The 15,775-nt window shown below is 41.7% G+C and overlaps 1 protein-coding gene across 1 annotated transcript in view; it reads right to left on the reverse strand.

Annotated features, from left to right (window-relative positions):
* Window positions 1-422: 422 nt before the first annotated feature.
* The window catches only part of trim71 (tripartite motif containing 71, E3 ubiquitin protein ligase), a 38,635-nt gene continuing 23,282 nt past the window's right edge, over window positions 423-15,775 (reverse strand). Inside the window, exons 3-7 of the mRNA XM_085261828.1 lie at window positions 13,888-14,022; window positions 8,553-8,795; window positions 7,932-8,429; window positions 7,548-7,688; window positions 423-7,352 (exon numbers count right to left, since the gene is read on the reverse strand). Of these exons, the coding sequence (XP_085117954.1) occupies window positions 6,780-7,352; window positions 7,548-7,688; window positions 7,932-8,429; window positions 8,553-8,795; window positions 13,888-14,022 (1,590 nt within the window). The 3' untranslated portion in view covers window positions 423-6,779. The remainder of the gene's footprint in view (window positions 7,353-7,547; window positions 7,689-7,931; window positions 8,430-8,552; window positions 8,796-13,887; window positions 14,023-15,775) is intronic.

Consider the following 15,775-nt stretch of genomic DNA (forward strand, 5'->3'; position numbering starts at 1 on the left):
ACTGCATACACTGTAAATACCAATATACTGTCTGGGGAAGTAAGCCAGGATTGGTCGACAAAAGGCTCAGTGGACGTCTGAGCCACACCGTTTGAGAACTGCACAGAACTGGGCATGAATATTGTGTTTTTTCATTAGGAAGCAGTTGTTAGCTGTAGTGTTATCAGAGTGAGGTCTCGGTTGCAGTACTAACAGTGGTTGTGTCAAGGTTTCACTGATTATTGAATGTGTAGTGTCAAGCTTTGAAAATGGGTTGCTCACTAAAAAAAAACCAAAAATCTCAAAAGGAAAAAAAAATTATTTTAAAAGAATTTCACTGGGCCGGCCCACATGTGATGAAACAGGGCTGTGTGAAGCAATCCTCAAGTGTTTTAGCGTGGCCTAAGAGCAAAAAAACAAAACAAAAAACCACTCACAGGAGATTTAAGTCAAAGAAACACAACTTTATTTAAGTGTAATCAAAGAAAACCCCCAAAAAAAACTGCATAGGAAATGTTTAAAGTCCACAGAGTGCAGAGAGAGCAGCACGTGGCCGTTATCTTATAGTCTCCGATGCCTTATTTAGACTGAAGACCTGACATTTGCACTTCCATCCATTACAACGTGCATGTGTGTGCACACATGTGTAAAAACACACACACTGAGATTGAACTGATAACAACACACACTGCAGCGTGGATGAGAAAGCACCAGCAGCACCCATCTAAACTCAGCTGGCCACGCTGGCTCACCCCAGCTCTTGGACTGCGAGGAGGATACATTCAGTGGATTTCTGCACAGACGACACAGATGCAGCGCAAACACGCAGACACACGCACATGGCGCCCACTTGACACGCAACAACCAGCTGCTGGAAGAACAGGATACAGCTGACAGGACGAGACGGCTCCCACCTCGGCCGGTGGTAACACAGATTTTCTGTGGTCTCTGCCGTGTCGTGTATCTGCCACCAGCAGATGGCGCCGGCGAGTGAGCAGCAAGATGCCATTTAAGCCTTTTCTTCACAAAATACATTCTAAAAGGGCCAATGAGCATCAAGTGGTGTGAATAGTTGTACTTTTTGTTAAAGATAAAAATAAACAAACCAAAACTTGAACCAGAGGGGAAAGAAAAATAAAATCAGGGTACAAATTGAAAGCATTATTTTCAAATTGAGAAATTATTTGTTTTATATATGCAAGTGGACACACAAAAAGAATCAGACTAGTACAGAGATCATAACAGTGGGGAGTGGGGAGAAAAAAGTCACTACATTATCACTACACGATTCAATGAGACACCTGCAGCACAGCGCTGCTGAGAACTACCTGAGTTTTGTCTTTTTCCTTTCTAAACACATCCCAACCCCTTTTTTTCCCCCTCGTTCTTTTCTTAAGCGTATACAATCATTTAAAAGCAGGTCTATGACCTCGCACACCTGGCTTTGCTTTGTTCTCTCCTGTTAAATTGTGGGAGGCCAGAAATAAAATGGTAGCACAAAGAAACAAAAAAACAAAACAAAAAGCAACGCAGAGCAGGGCCACAGTCGACTGATCATGTGCTCAGCGGCCATCCCTGCACGCTGTCGGGTTCGAATTCAAGAAGGGGAGGCGATTTTTTTAGTTTGTGCTGTTCCTCACACCTACTAAAAGGATTTCTCATCTTAAATTTGAGCAGGGAAGGTTTTTACATCACTTCAGCATGAAAGGACAGCATTCCTATATGCCCGCTCATATAAAGCATTTTAGAGGGAGTTGAGGAAAATTCATTACTAACGGTCGAGGGTCACGCTAGTCAAAACTCTGCCGGTTGTTTCTGTGGATTCAAAGTATGGCTACCCAAACAGTGGGTGCTTTGCAGAGCCTCTAGAGAACAGGAAATACAATCACAAAAGTCAACGGTTAATTCCATCCAACGCAATCCTAACACACACTCGCGCGCTCAAACACACACGCATTTTTGGGTATCCATTTTGGAAACACCACCCCAATAATCAGCTACCCACTCCATCTCAGTTTATCATCTATCTAAAGAGACATCAGTATAATACATAGACTTTTTAAAGCATGCAACAAAATTAAAAAAAAAAAAAAGGTTTAAAATACATTTTTTTCCTCTTTAAGAGTGAAGACCTAAGGATCTTAAAGATAGAATTCTGTAATCTTAATTAAAAAATAAAACCCGATGCAACATGAACAAACATGTCAAAGAGTAATACTGAGAAGAAGAGGAAAAAAAATGTTCTACTTTACTGGTTGAAACTGGGTGTTGTAGTCAAAGCAGCAGTGGTTAAATGTGCTAATAGCTACATCCACAATCCTGTCATGCATTTGTTTAAACCAGTGATTCCAACCTATTTCACGATGTTCCCGCCATTCATTCGCTACCTGTAGCTATTACTACTACTATTACTACTACTACATTTTAATTTTTTTGACATTCCATCTGGCTATTTTAACTATTCAATCCAAGCTATTAGCTAACAATTTATCTGCTACCTGTACTTTTAGTCAAATAACAGATGTTTTATAAAAATTGGAAAAATAATTTTAGCTAGCAGTTTAAGGTGTCCTTTACATCCTTTGTTTACCCATTCAGTTTTATTTGTTTATCCATACTGCCATTCAACTGTTTGGCTATGGTTTTGGCAAACAATTTAACAGTTCATCCATCATGTACTACAGCCTGGTCTCGCACCAAACCAGAAACTGTCAAAGAAAAATCCCAAAAAACATAGCGGCTAATTTTTGTCTTCTTGATCGATTGTGTTTTTTACATTTTTAGTCATAGACATGAATTGTGACCGAGCGCAAATTTGTGAGTCATTTGTCAGAAGCAGAATTTTCACCACAGAGTATAATGAAACATGGACGTAGCTTTTGAATGGAAAAACGAAGCAGATACGTCAGTGCCTTAAACCTGCATTCTATCCAAAGGCCACTAGATGGCGATAGCTATAGTTCTAAAAAAGGCTTCTGGTCCTTCAGAAATATGTGGGGAAATGGCTGTCTTGTCTTTCCTCCTAAGTTTGTGCTCAGCCACCTGTCTCAAGTCATACTAAAGTCCATTTTATAAATCTTGTACATACCATGTTTTTAAATGGAGGCCTATCCGTGGTACGCTCATTGGCTAATGATTTATGATTAACTACTCGTTAGCCAAATAGTAAGATTCACAATCTGACCTGCCCCTCATCAAAAATGTGGTTTTTGCGAGATTCACATAACAGTGGATGCCATCATGTTAGCCAAGTCTATCTTTTGTATACAGTCTACGATTTTATCCAGAGAAAGTGGGTACGTGTCACCATGGAAACCAAGAAAACAAAGATTTAAAAAGGAGGTGACAACTGTGATATTCTAACCCAAATTAAATGAAATCCCATCTTGAAATGATACAAATGATGTTGAAAATCTGAAATGCAAGACTGTCTCTGGTGACTCCACCATTGATTCCTCAGAATATCCTCAGATATTTTACCCCCCCCCCATCACCACCACCACCACCTTTTAAAAAGTGGGGGGAAAAAAAAAAATCTATTTCATACAAAAATTAGTACAAGGGTAGTGAACAGTTTAAATGTGATTTTCAGGGACATCATATAACATTTAAATTATAAGTATTCATTTAAATTTGTGTAGAAACAACAGATTAAAGTTGTAACTACATTGCATGCCATTGGCCTACCATCAAGCTTTCCAACCATTTTCTCACTTTGATACTAGTTAATCATTTTGCAGCTTTTTCCGGATTTATTTTTTGTTAACTTTACACCTCACATTTCTTCATCTTCACTCGATCTTTATTGGGGAACAGGTTTTGCTCAGTTGGGAATCACTGCTTTAAACCACCAGTCTGAAAGGATACTCCCAGAGGCTACTCCTCTGGAAGAGCCAACACCAAGCATCCTGAAAATCCACGCGGCAATATTGTGCTGAAATAAGAGGTAATTCATGTGCAGTCAAAAAAGGCGGACATGTGATGGTAACGCTTTAAAAGAGGACATTTCCTCTTGCCCTCACCCCCGGCTCACTAGAACAACTTACAAGTGGAATGGACATGTTCATTATCATCATGAGGTAAAGGTAAACGGGGCCCAGCCCTCTTAAGTGCATCCAGTCAGAGGAAGAGGATTTATCCTCAGGTGCTCTGATTTAACATTTGTATCTTTGATAATAGTCCAGTGACATTAGTCGCCTACAAAGGCATGGTCCAAAAAAATTTTAACTCTGCTTGGCACAGAACTATCACAAATCATTTTGGCACAATGCTTTCGTCTGAATCATTTGGTTTCTTGGTGAGAAAAAGCATAAACATACCCCGACATTTACAGTAGATGCAACAAACCAAGGGCTGTTCAGGTTTACGAGCATGGAGCGATGACCATAAAGCGCATTTCATTCAAACTTTGAACAGTACCGTGGATCTTTGGTCCTAGAACTATGGGGCATGTACTGTATTGTGCGGTATGTGAATGAGGTATAAATATCCTAGGAGGTATGCATAAAAAGAGTAAACATGATCTATTCAGAATGAATAACAAAAGTAGAGGTATTTGAAGGTTTACATGCACAGTAGCAACGAGTGACAAACTTGAGGTATTTTTTAAGAGTTGAGGTATATGAAACAGTTCTGAGGTAAAGGAAATGTGAGATGAGAGGATGGAAATCCTGATCACGTGCAGACAGACCTCACCTCAGAGGTGAGAGCCAGTCAGCCAATATTTAATAGTTCAAGAACTTTGCAAGGCTAAGGAAGTGGTTAACAAAACTGCAATAGTCTGGTGTTTGTGGTGAGAGGTAGATTGAAGGACAAGGGGATTCCCATAGTGCTTTCACCACAAATGAGTCTCCATCACTTTATGGGAATCTGGATATGTGCGAGGATGACCAAAGACGCTACTTTGAGCCTATGGTAAAACTGTGGCACTGCTCGATGAGCTGGGGGTGATAAATGTGAGGGGGGAGGGAGAATTTCTCTTTGGTGCAAGTATCTCCTGTACTCTATGACAAGGATCTAATTTAAAAATGCACTCACACAGGCAGTGCCTGTGTCTTAGTGGGAAGTGGAAGTACTTGTGCACCCAAGCACGTGTTCTTCTTCAAAACCCACAACTCATTTCAATGAGTGTTATCAACTTTTAGACTTCTCAACAACAATGATTATTTGAGAAATGTTTTACAATTGAGATTCTGATTTGCTTTAAAATCGCCAAATCTTCCGTTGGCCATTGTGCAGGATTTCTAACTTTGGTTGACTCTAGTAGTTATTCTGTAGACCTCCATCTTTAGAGGAATTGATCTACTAGCGTTCAGTCTGGAGGCGTCTCAACTCCAAGCATCAATAAGTAGGGCCGGGCTTTGGAGGTCGTCCTCTCTCATTGGACAGGACTGAATACTTGGCCCCTGGAGCCAAAGAAAGTGGCTTTGAACCACAATGTGAATGCAGAGGATTGTAATGTTAGGCCTTTAATCTGATGTCATTAATGTCATCTGAATGGCCAAATGAGGTGTCCATTTCCGAGGCTTTCGTCACACAGCACGCCTCATCATAAGGGTGTCATTCGATTACTTAAATAACCATTTTAATTTATTTTCTTAATTAAACGTTCAGACAAATCTATTAGGTACAGATCTTGGAAGATTCAATTCTAAAATCCTTTATCTAGTCCTCCTATTGGGAGACCACACAAAGGATGCTGCTTTCCTTGCATATTACTCTCTCTTTAACTGACTGGGTAGTAATTACTAATCCAGTCAGTGGGTTAGAGGTGAGGCCGGGGTTTATGGGGTATTATTCAAAGAATTCATATCATTAGAGGGGCTATGTAAAATCTGACCTCCTGAACTTTATATTTCTACACATCAGTAAATTCAACATAAAAGCCTTAGCCAGTAAAGCTAGAGGGAGAGCCTGAGGTTACAGTTAATTAATGACCTGAGCTCATTTTAAGTCTATCAAGTTTGGCATTGCTTCACACAGACTTCTTAGGCTATCATGACACTAACACCACCACAGAGCCACACAAAGACAACGTTAAATGCGAGAGCAAAAAAAAAAAAAAAAGAAACAAAAACAAAACAAAAAAAAAAGCAAAACTACAAACATCAAAAGACGCTATTCTACGAGTTTCCTCTCAGCCAAGCCTTCTAATTAGGGCGAATCATGCAACCTCTACAGCGGTCTGAGTATTGTCTCAGCAACAACATTCAGGAGGTTTACTCAAATTTCCAAATGCACAGAAAGAATTCTATTAATCCTGTGCAAATATTAAATGTAGAGTCTATTGTTTTTTTGTCTCTCTTAAATAACAAAGTATAGAGGTAGACTTTTCTTCTTTGTAAAACTTCACGGACAAAAACCTCTGCTTGGAGACTGTGTACATTCATAAGGTAAATGAGGTAGGTACGGAGCAGAGAGTACAAGATTTGAACAAGTGAGAAATTCCCTGAGATGTTTCCTTAAGGAGAGCCGACAGAGAATTCGGAACAGCTGAGGCAGAGGAAGGGAAATATGGCTCTTTTTCTATTGATTATCAATTTTTAGAGGTCCCCCTTTGATGTATATATCACAGGTATCAGATTTTTTTTAAAGAATAGAAATGAAAATGACAAAAATAATCTATAGTTTCAATTTCCCTTCTTTTCAGCATGCTCCCAATCATCTTTGAGCTCTCCTCCTTTCTGCCGATCCATTCTCTCTCCACCGTTTCCTTCATCGGAAAAACTGCAAAAAAAAAAAAAAAAAAAAAAAAAGGCAAAGGTAGGGAGAGAATACAAAAAAAGGTTGTTTTTTTCCTTTTAGAACTTGAGGATGCGATTATTTCCAAAGTCAACGACCACAATGGCTCCATCAGGCGACACGGCCACACCGGAGGGGCGATCCATCTGTCCGAAGCTGCTCCCCTGCGATCCGAATTTGCATAAGAAGTTTCCGTTGGGCTCGAATATTTGGATTCGGTGGTTGCGGGAGTCGGCCACGATGATGCGGTTCTCTTGGTCCACGGCGACGCCCTGGGGACGCAGAAACTGTCCGTTCCCGGTGCCCTCGGAGCCCAGGAAGCGAGCAGACTGGCAATCTGGTCGAATAACCAAGAGGCGGTGGTTGTTGAAGTCGGTCACCACCAGGTGGTCTTCGTGGTTAAAGGCTACACCTCTGGGAGAGTCGAAGTGTTTCCACAGGGCCCCTTCAAACCCGTACTTGTTGAGGAAAGAACCGTCAGGGGCAAAGAGCTGCACACGATGGTTTCGGGTGTCTGAGACCAGGATCTTACCCTCAGAGTTGACAGCCACATCCCAGGGATAATTAAACTGCCCATTCTTGGTACCCTTTTCCCCAAACTTCAGCAGGAACTGGCCTTCGAAAGTAAACACCTGTCAGAGAGAGCAAACATTTTAGAGCCTCTTATGTTTACATGAGGAGTAGACAGAAAGTAAGCGTGAGGCGCTAGGTTTTATCAAAAGCTGACTTTTTAAAGGGCTTTACCCTCCCACCTAATTTTTCTGTGAATAATGGAAAGTCAAAGGCAATTCCAGCTGTGTTGATCATCTCTAACGGGGCTTTCATACCTGCACACGGTGATTGTCCTTATCAGCCACAACAATTCGCCTCTGAGAGTCACATGCAACCCCAGCCGGACGATCAAACTGACCAGGTCGAGAACCCAGAGAGCCAAACTTATGGTGGAAGGCACCGCAAGGCTTGAATATCTGGAGAGAAAACACCGCTTTATTACTCTTTAAAAGTTTCACAGCGCTCCATACTGCAAGACTCATTCATGCACTCACGCTAATGTAAACACAGCTAATGCTTTCATGCTAAGCATCACTCAAACACCTCAAACCAAGCTGTTCCTTGTATTTTATATCTAAAATTCATGCTCACTCTTTAATTCAATAAAGTGCTATTTCTAAGTCTTTCCGTTAGTGATGACATCACAATAACAAACCTACCTGTATACGGTTGTTGCTGCGATCAGCCACCACCACGTATCCCTCCTTGTCCACACAGATGCCCCAGGGTCGACAAAGTTGACCGTCTCCCTCGCCCTCACAGCCAAAGGATGACACTTGGGTGCCGAGTGACCCATAGCTCCGCCCAGACTTCACAATCACCTTGAAGGGGCTGCCCTGGATGTGCTGGTTGCACACCAGCACGGACAGGAGATGCTCCCCCTCACATTTTGGCAGGTAGCCGACGGTGTACGAGCCGTTCTGGTGATCCGTTACATCAGCTGTGGACACGTTACCATCTGTAACCGACATGACTATTGCAGACAGCGCGTCCCCACCTGAAAGACGTGGCTCGCCATCGTGATCGTATCCAACCACAGTGAAGGAGGTAGGCTTACTGCGAAGGGCACTTTTCAGACCCTCACCGTGGGCTTTGGTCACGGGGGCAAAAGCCCCACTGCTAATCAGGCCCATGGACTGGATGGCAATGTAGAGAGCCTGCAGGGACCATTGATGCAGTTAATTGAGCTTCTGTGTTATAACATTTATTTGTAAATGTGAAAATACTGAACAGTGAAATGAGGTAAGCTAAGACTGGCTTGCGATCGTTCTAATGCTGACCTGGTCTGGAGGAGTGAACATGAAGCGGTCGTCCTCTTGTGGCTGCAGCAAGCCTCTGAGGGCCTTGAGTTCATGGATCTGAGTGAGCATTCGCTCCCTCGCCAGCAACACATCCAGGTGGTGGCCCTCATCCAACACCTGGCTTACAGCAGCAATGGTGCTGTCCAGCTTGGTGAGACTCTGGTGGAGTTTCTCCACCTGCAGGTACAGAGACTTGGCCTTCACCTGGCGGATCTTCTCCACCTGCAAGGAGTTGGTACGGGTGATTAGGAAGACAGCTACAGCGAATGTTTACCCACATTCAAGAGCATCCTGTTCGACAAGATTCAACTCATTAGAAATGCACTTTGACTCACAATAGCAAAGTAGAGTCTTGCAAAAATAAATGCACCCATCAACACACACAGTTAGCAGACTTATTTTGTTTCATGGTGTCACCCCCTCTTGTTCAAAAGAACTTAAAGGCTGAAAATGAAAAAGATCATTAAGAGAAATTTTCATTTTCACCCAAAGTCCTGCCGCTCACTCGATATTTTCCCCTTTTTCAGACCGTTCCCTGTGAACTCCAGAGATGTTTCCGTGGGAAATTCCCAGAACATCAGCAGCTTCTGAAATACTCCAAAGACCATCAACCATGCCACGTTAAGTCACTTAAATCACCTTCCTTCCCCATTCCTATGCCATTTGATCTGCAGCAGATCATCCTGACCATGTCTACTAAATAGCACTGCATAACTGCCATGTGATTGATTGATTAGATGTGTGTTTTAACAAGCAGTTAGCGAGCCTAATGATGTGCCTAATGAAGTGGCCGGTGAATAGTTTCTGCCATGTGGATCAGGTCACACACCAATAATGTCTATAAATACTAAACCACTAAGTTTAATGAAGGCTAGTAATGCTACTGTTATAAGTTACTTTCAATAATTTTATCAAACTGCTAAAACTACGACTAGAAGGAAACAGATTACGCACCTTCTTATTTTCTATCATATACATACGCAGTGAAAATATCAGGTCAGTGTACGTTTTACCCTGAACCAAAAAGCTCAGTCATCAAATGCTCTAAATGTGCCGTTTCAGACAGTTTTTTCTACTGTTAGCCCTGTATGTCAGATAGGATATATAACCGTCTCAGGTACGCATCATCAGCTGTGACCAAAGAACAGTCATCTGCCTTTTAAATTTTCCATTTGTGAAGGCCAGTCAATCCAAAGAAAGTTGGCCTTAAGTCAGAGCAGCTAAACAGCTCGTTTCAAGAGCATGAACTGAGCCCCAGCATAACATACAAGATGATTATTCTGAACTGTCAAGCAAAGAGAAAACAGTCTCCTCTTTTATGAACTGAAAAACATTTTCTTTATCCAAGTAATAAAATCATGATGTAGCACATATTCTTAATACCTTTTTAGAAGACCTTTGCAAGTGAAAAACACTGATAAAGATTTGTTTAAATGTTCTAAATAGTTGCTTATATATTTCTGTTATATTTTAAATACAACATTCACAAAACATCATCATCTATGCAAAAAGACGACTCTAGTCAAGATTTCCTAACCAATGTCCAGAGACCTTTTTCCTTTGTTGAACAACAGAACACAATAAAGTGCGTAACACTGTATCAAAGACACCAGGACTGGAGATGAAAAGCTGAGAGGGGAAGAACCAAAATGATTTATTAGTTTAAAAAAAAAATGGTGTGGTTTTTTCCACCTCTTTTTAAGTACTTTGACTCTCGTTTAACTGTAACACTGCTCCTGTTAGAAGTCATATTAGGTTCCATTAGAGTCAGAGAGTATAAAGCATTAAAGAGGGTGGTATAACCTGAGAAGCACCGACTGGGCTCTTACTTACTGCAACCCAACAAAAAAGAAAAAAAAAAAAAGAAGTAAAACACAATAGCCCGACTGCCTCTGTGGTTAGAAGGACTTCTGATAGCGGGGAGGGACCCAAAAGAAACAAAGACTCCAGAAGAGAGGGATTCTTTGTTAACCCGTGGCATAGGTGAAACTGTAATTTGCATCTGTGAGACTAGAGTTACACTTAAGAGTCGCCGAGGACAAAGACTCAAGTTGGGCTTTCTGATGAACAGACAACTAGTTTTAGTCCCTCGGCTGAATGTGGTGAAGAGAGGAATGGCTGAGGTGGTGTGCATTTCAACGAGACAGAGCAAAGCAGGACCAGCTCCTGTCCTAGTTATTCAAGCGCACACTGACTCAGTCACGTATGCAGCATGTTTACCCTCAACTCAGAATCATGAAACTGTCCACTTTCAGATATACAGTGCTGGGTGACTGAAGAGCACCTGACTGGAGACTGTTTCCTTTATTCTAGCACCACTGGGCCGCGCCCACCAGTAACCCTCACAGTGGCCAGCAGAAGACAGCATCCCTGTCCTGTTTTACGTGTGGTACGACCGGTCTGTTGGCGAATCATCCTTATGCTCAAGTTGGTTGTCGGAGCATTTGGAGAGATGTGCAACTGGTATATTGGAAGACAGCACAGGAGCCCGTTTGCATTGGTTTAAAATGCAGTAAGTCAAACATGAGGAGCTGCTCAGTGCACCCAGCAAGTTCCCCATAGTATGAGAGCAAAGTCCGGAAACAGTCCTCATAGATAACACTGGTTACATTGTTACACTGCATTTAGGTTGATGCTCATCGTGTTTTACTCCAATTAGCCATTATAAAAACCTCTTTAAATTGTGTTTTTACTGAAAAATAGTTACAAATAACCCAAATACCATTTTGTTTAAATTAACAGACACATAATGGAACAAAACTAGCTTGCAAAACTCATAGCACATCAATATTATGCTAAGGACTTCCAAAGTGTTGTGAGGATGAAAGGCTGCTATTACTGTGGTGAGGATTCAAAAAGAGAAAAATGAAAAACCACAAGAATGACTAAAACAATAGAAGAGTTTGGAGGAGCACTGTGTCACGCTCCATCAGGTCAAAATATCAGACTTAGTCATATTTCCTAAACTCGCGACATACGGACTATTTTCATGTGATTCAAATAATGATACGCATGTTGGAGAATTGGAAGCAGAGTTATCCCAGGGTGATGGATCTTCCTGTAAACCTGGGTGGCCCTGCGTCTTCTGTAGGCTTTAGGCCAAACTGTCAGCGTAACAGCTGATTTTGTTTAATTAACCAATCTCGACATGTATGCTTTCAAGCACTGCGTATTCCCCTTAACTATGATTTACAGCCCCGTGTTTAATCCCCACGGAGACTCCGCCCCAATGGGTGCTATCATTTGCATTTTCACTCCTGCACTGGTGTGCGTGAACGCTAAAGCTGAGATGATTACATTGGATATGAACCACTTAAATAACAGTTATTTTACTGAAAGGTAAAAGGAAAGGAGAAAGAAAATGGATGGAGCAAACCAGATTTAAAAAAAAAAAAAAACCTCCATCCTGAAGTCCTTTAAAGACTGGATGTCTAAAGTGATTGTGAATATGTCCTGCGTTAAAATATTTCTGGACTATTTTTGAACCAAGCTCCATTTTTCACATGCAAATAAACAGGTCCAGCCAATCACATTACTGCATTTCCCAACAAATGCACTCACAGCTCAAGACATGCACAGATGCTGGATATATAATGATATAGAAATGGTAACAACCTGAAATATGTAAGCGGTCATGATACAGCTTCAACTTGAAAATGGATTAATCCAGAATCTCTGTTTCTGTTTAGAAACGTCAGGACTAGCTCATCGTCACTTGAATGACTTCAGTGCATTTTTGAGGAAATTTTTTTATACGTTTTGTTTATACGTTACAACAAGTTTGAATCCAAAAAAATCCTGAAGTGTGGGGTGTTTTTCTTCTGTGTGTAATGTCCTTTATCCTTGTTGCTGTGGTGTTGTTGCTACAACATGACCTGTAGTTGCTTTTCCTATAGGAAGGTGTAACTCTGCGACACTGGAAGCAACATCTGAGTCTAGTTTGCTTTGTTTAAGTCCCACTTTCACAGGAAAAAAAAAAAAAAAAAAAAAACATACACTCCACACAGAAAGACCCAAGCCGGTCAGTAGATTAAAACCCAGGATGTTCTTAATGTGAGGACAGTGCTAACTAGTGGTGCAACAGATCAAAAATCTCACGGTTCGGATCGGATCACGGTTTTAAGTCACGGATGGGATCAATTTTCGGATCAGCAAAAAAAGACAAAAATTTAACATTTACTTCTTGAGGTATTTTTTGCCTGTTAAAAACATTTAACTCTAGACTCATTCCACGCAATTAAAAAAAACCCCAATATGGTACAATATAGTTCAGTACAGTCTTTGTATCTACCACTCAATTCAATTTTATTTATAAAGTGCCAAATCACAACAACAGTCGCCTCAAGGCGCTTTATATTGTAAGGTAGACCCTAGAATAATACATATCGCTCATTATATCGCACTCTGCTGTGATATAATGAGCTGTCACGGTCACGTAGCTTTTCGTTGCCCTGGAGGTCCACCCATTTGTAGTAGTTAGGGTAACAGAAGATGCCTGGGACAGTTCAGCCACAACTTAAATCTTTTCCTGCTCATACATGCTTGGAACGATCTTGCCACTAAAGTGGACGCGAACGGGATATCATAGCGTGGCTCAAGCACGTTCATCATAGTTTAAACCCCTTGTTTTGCACAACAGAATACGGCCTCCCGTCTGCAGCTAAACACCCTAGCAGCTTTTGTAATAGCTTTAGTCCGGTCGGACTGGGCAGCAAAGGGCTGCTTAAATACTGTAAACTCCTCTGCTCCTCCACTTGGACCGCTAGCGCTGGCCATAACTATCGCTTGACAGACCCACCACACGCACCATACACACACTTTTTTTTTTTCTCCCCTCGTTTTTAAATCTTCGGATCACGTGCCAAACCGTGGAGTGGGATCGGTTTGGATTACGGATCAACCGTGATCCGTTGCCCCACTAGTGCTAACCCACCACACCACCATGCTGACCATGAACAGTGACCAGTAGTATACCTTTTAGACATCCAATATTTAGTAAAGAAGTGTTATCAGTCAAACGTAGTGACATTTGGACTAATATTTCAGCTATAATAAGACAATGCACTACCGCCAATCCATTTAAAACTCAATGGCTAAAGAGGAATCAGATCCGTGAGCATTCATTTTGGACTGATTTGTTATCTTTGATGGTGTGTGTTTTTAAAGGACTTTAAAGGACTACAGATAAAAAGGTAGCCGTTTGGCTAACTCTGGCACATTGACACTAATATGTCCCTTTTGAATAAAATGAGTTCAAAGTCAGGTGTAAAAATGTTTCACTAAAGGCTGATAAATACACAAAGTAGCAGCTCACCTTCCATAGAAGCTCACACTCCCTCTCCTCCAGCGCTTTCTTGTGTCTCAGGACAAGAGCCTTCACTTCTGTTTGCACCACTTTAGCCTTGATCTCCACCTGCTCGGACATGGCCTGGACCTTGTCCATGCTTAGCTAGAGACACACAACACAAAATTGTAAGATGTGACATAGAAATGCTGTCAACTTTGGAGACAATCAGAACAGAAAAGAAAACCCAGGCTGCTATTTAAAAATTAAAAATAAAAAAAATAAAATAAAAAAAATAAAAAAATACCACTAGCAATGGAAAGGCACAAAGAGAGGACTATAATGTGCAAATGTAGCTGTCACTCTGTAGTGTGACAAAGGGCGGGAACGTATAAAGACTGGCCTGTTTTATTAGCCATATGGGACCCAGAAACAGGACGCAGAGGATCAGGAAACATAAAAGGACACTGTATGTGACATCCAAATCAGTGCACGAGCACCTGCAGAGATTTTGTGATCTATTCTTTTGTCACATTTGGTGGTACTTTTAGAAGGGAAGAGGAAACATGAGCCAGGAATAGGAAGTCACTTCACACTGCCCAAAAATGATGCAACTTCCTACTAGAAGGGACAGACTTTGGGGAAGAAAAAAAAAAAAAAAAAAAAAAAAAATCACATGAAGATCATGTTTGACGTGGATTTCTCCATTTGTTGAGACACTGAGGATTTAAAGTCCACAGAATGGATACTGAAAAGTATTGGAAGATGCCATTGCATGGTTAGACTGGTTAGATTAGACTAAAGTATTTACAATGTGAATCTCTGTGAACTTAAAAGCAGTCTCATTTTACAGTCGGGCTCAACAGAAAGAGCACGTTTATAACCTGGATCAATACAAGCACTGAAAAGCAATAGCACCAAACAAAAGGTCTTAGCTTTTACAACACTGAGTTTCCCTTTGCCTCCCCCCGCCTCTCAGTTTTATCTGGCCTTTCCTCTGGCAGTTTCTGGGGGGTCAGAGGGTGATCAGGACCTCACAGGGACGAAGGGGAGGAGGGTTTAAGTCTTCCTTTGTGATATCGGCCGCAAGGATCAAAGGTCAGCTAAACCACCGCTCGCGCTCTGCAGCCCCGGTCTTAAGACACATAACACCCCCAATGCATCCCTGCAGCAATAAAGCCTGGCAGCAGGGCTCTTTTCTCTTTGGCCTGGCTATTTGAAACAGCCAGCTAAAGGGACAACTAAATCAGGCCCCCAGAGAAGAAACAGCAGGACGGGAATTCTGAAGGAATCAGAGGGGCCGACTGTTGTCAAAGTTAATAAGGAGCCATGTTGAAATTAAAATGCTACCACCTTTTTCTCACCATCTGTACATTTCTACAAGATTGATTTTTTGATACTGATAGGAAATCTATTTAACGATTTCTTTCACCCTCTCCTCTCTTAACCATCTCTGTTTCCCTCCCTGTGATTTTTTTTTTTTTGCATCTCCTGCTTCCACCCCTCCATCTCTCTCTCTCTCCCTCGCAGTCTCTGTGTCGCCATCATCTTCCGCATTTCTCTTCACATTCCCAGAGGAGCACAGCTTGCAGCACAAAGAGAGTCAAACTAACCAATCAAACCTTCTGAGGCATAGAGCTCCGGCCAACCAGGAGGTCACAAGTCCAGGGTTAGGGGTCAACGAAGATAATGGGTATAGAGTGGGCGGAAATTTCCTACCTCAGGGGACAGCAGAGTGTGTGCGTGTGTGTTGCCTATGCCTACGTTTCTGTTTGCACATTATCTGGCGTCAGTATTTACTCCCGCGGTGACCTGGACAAAAGTGGACAGACACACAAACACACACACAAAGCCCAAGGTGCTGCCAGACGACAGGTGGTGTATCTTATGACTCAGCTACTCGTACCCCAGTGCTTCT

This window comes from Mchenga conophoros, linkage group LG22 (assembly GCF_057382185.1).
Source record: "Mchenga conophoros isolate Kocher_MC1m ecotype Shallow Benthic linkage group LG22, M_conophoros_male_GT1.1, whole genome shotgun sequence".
Classification (NCBI taxonomy): Eukaryota; Metazoa; Chordata; class Actinopteri; order Cichliformes; family Cichlidae; genus Mchenga; species Mchenga conophoros.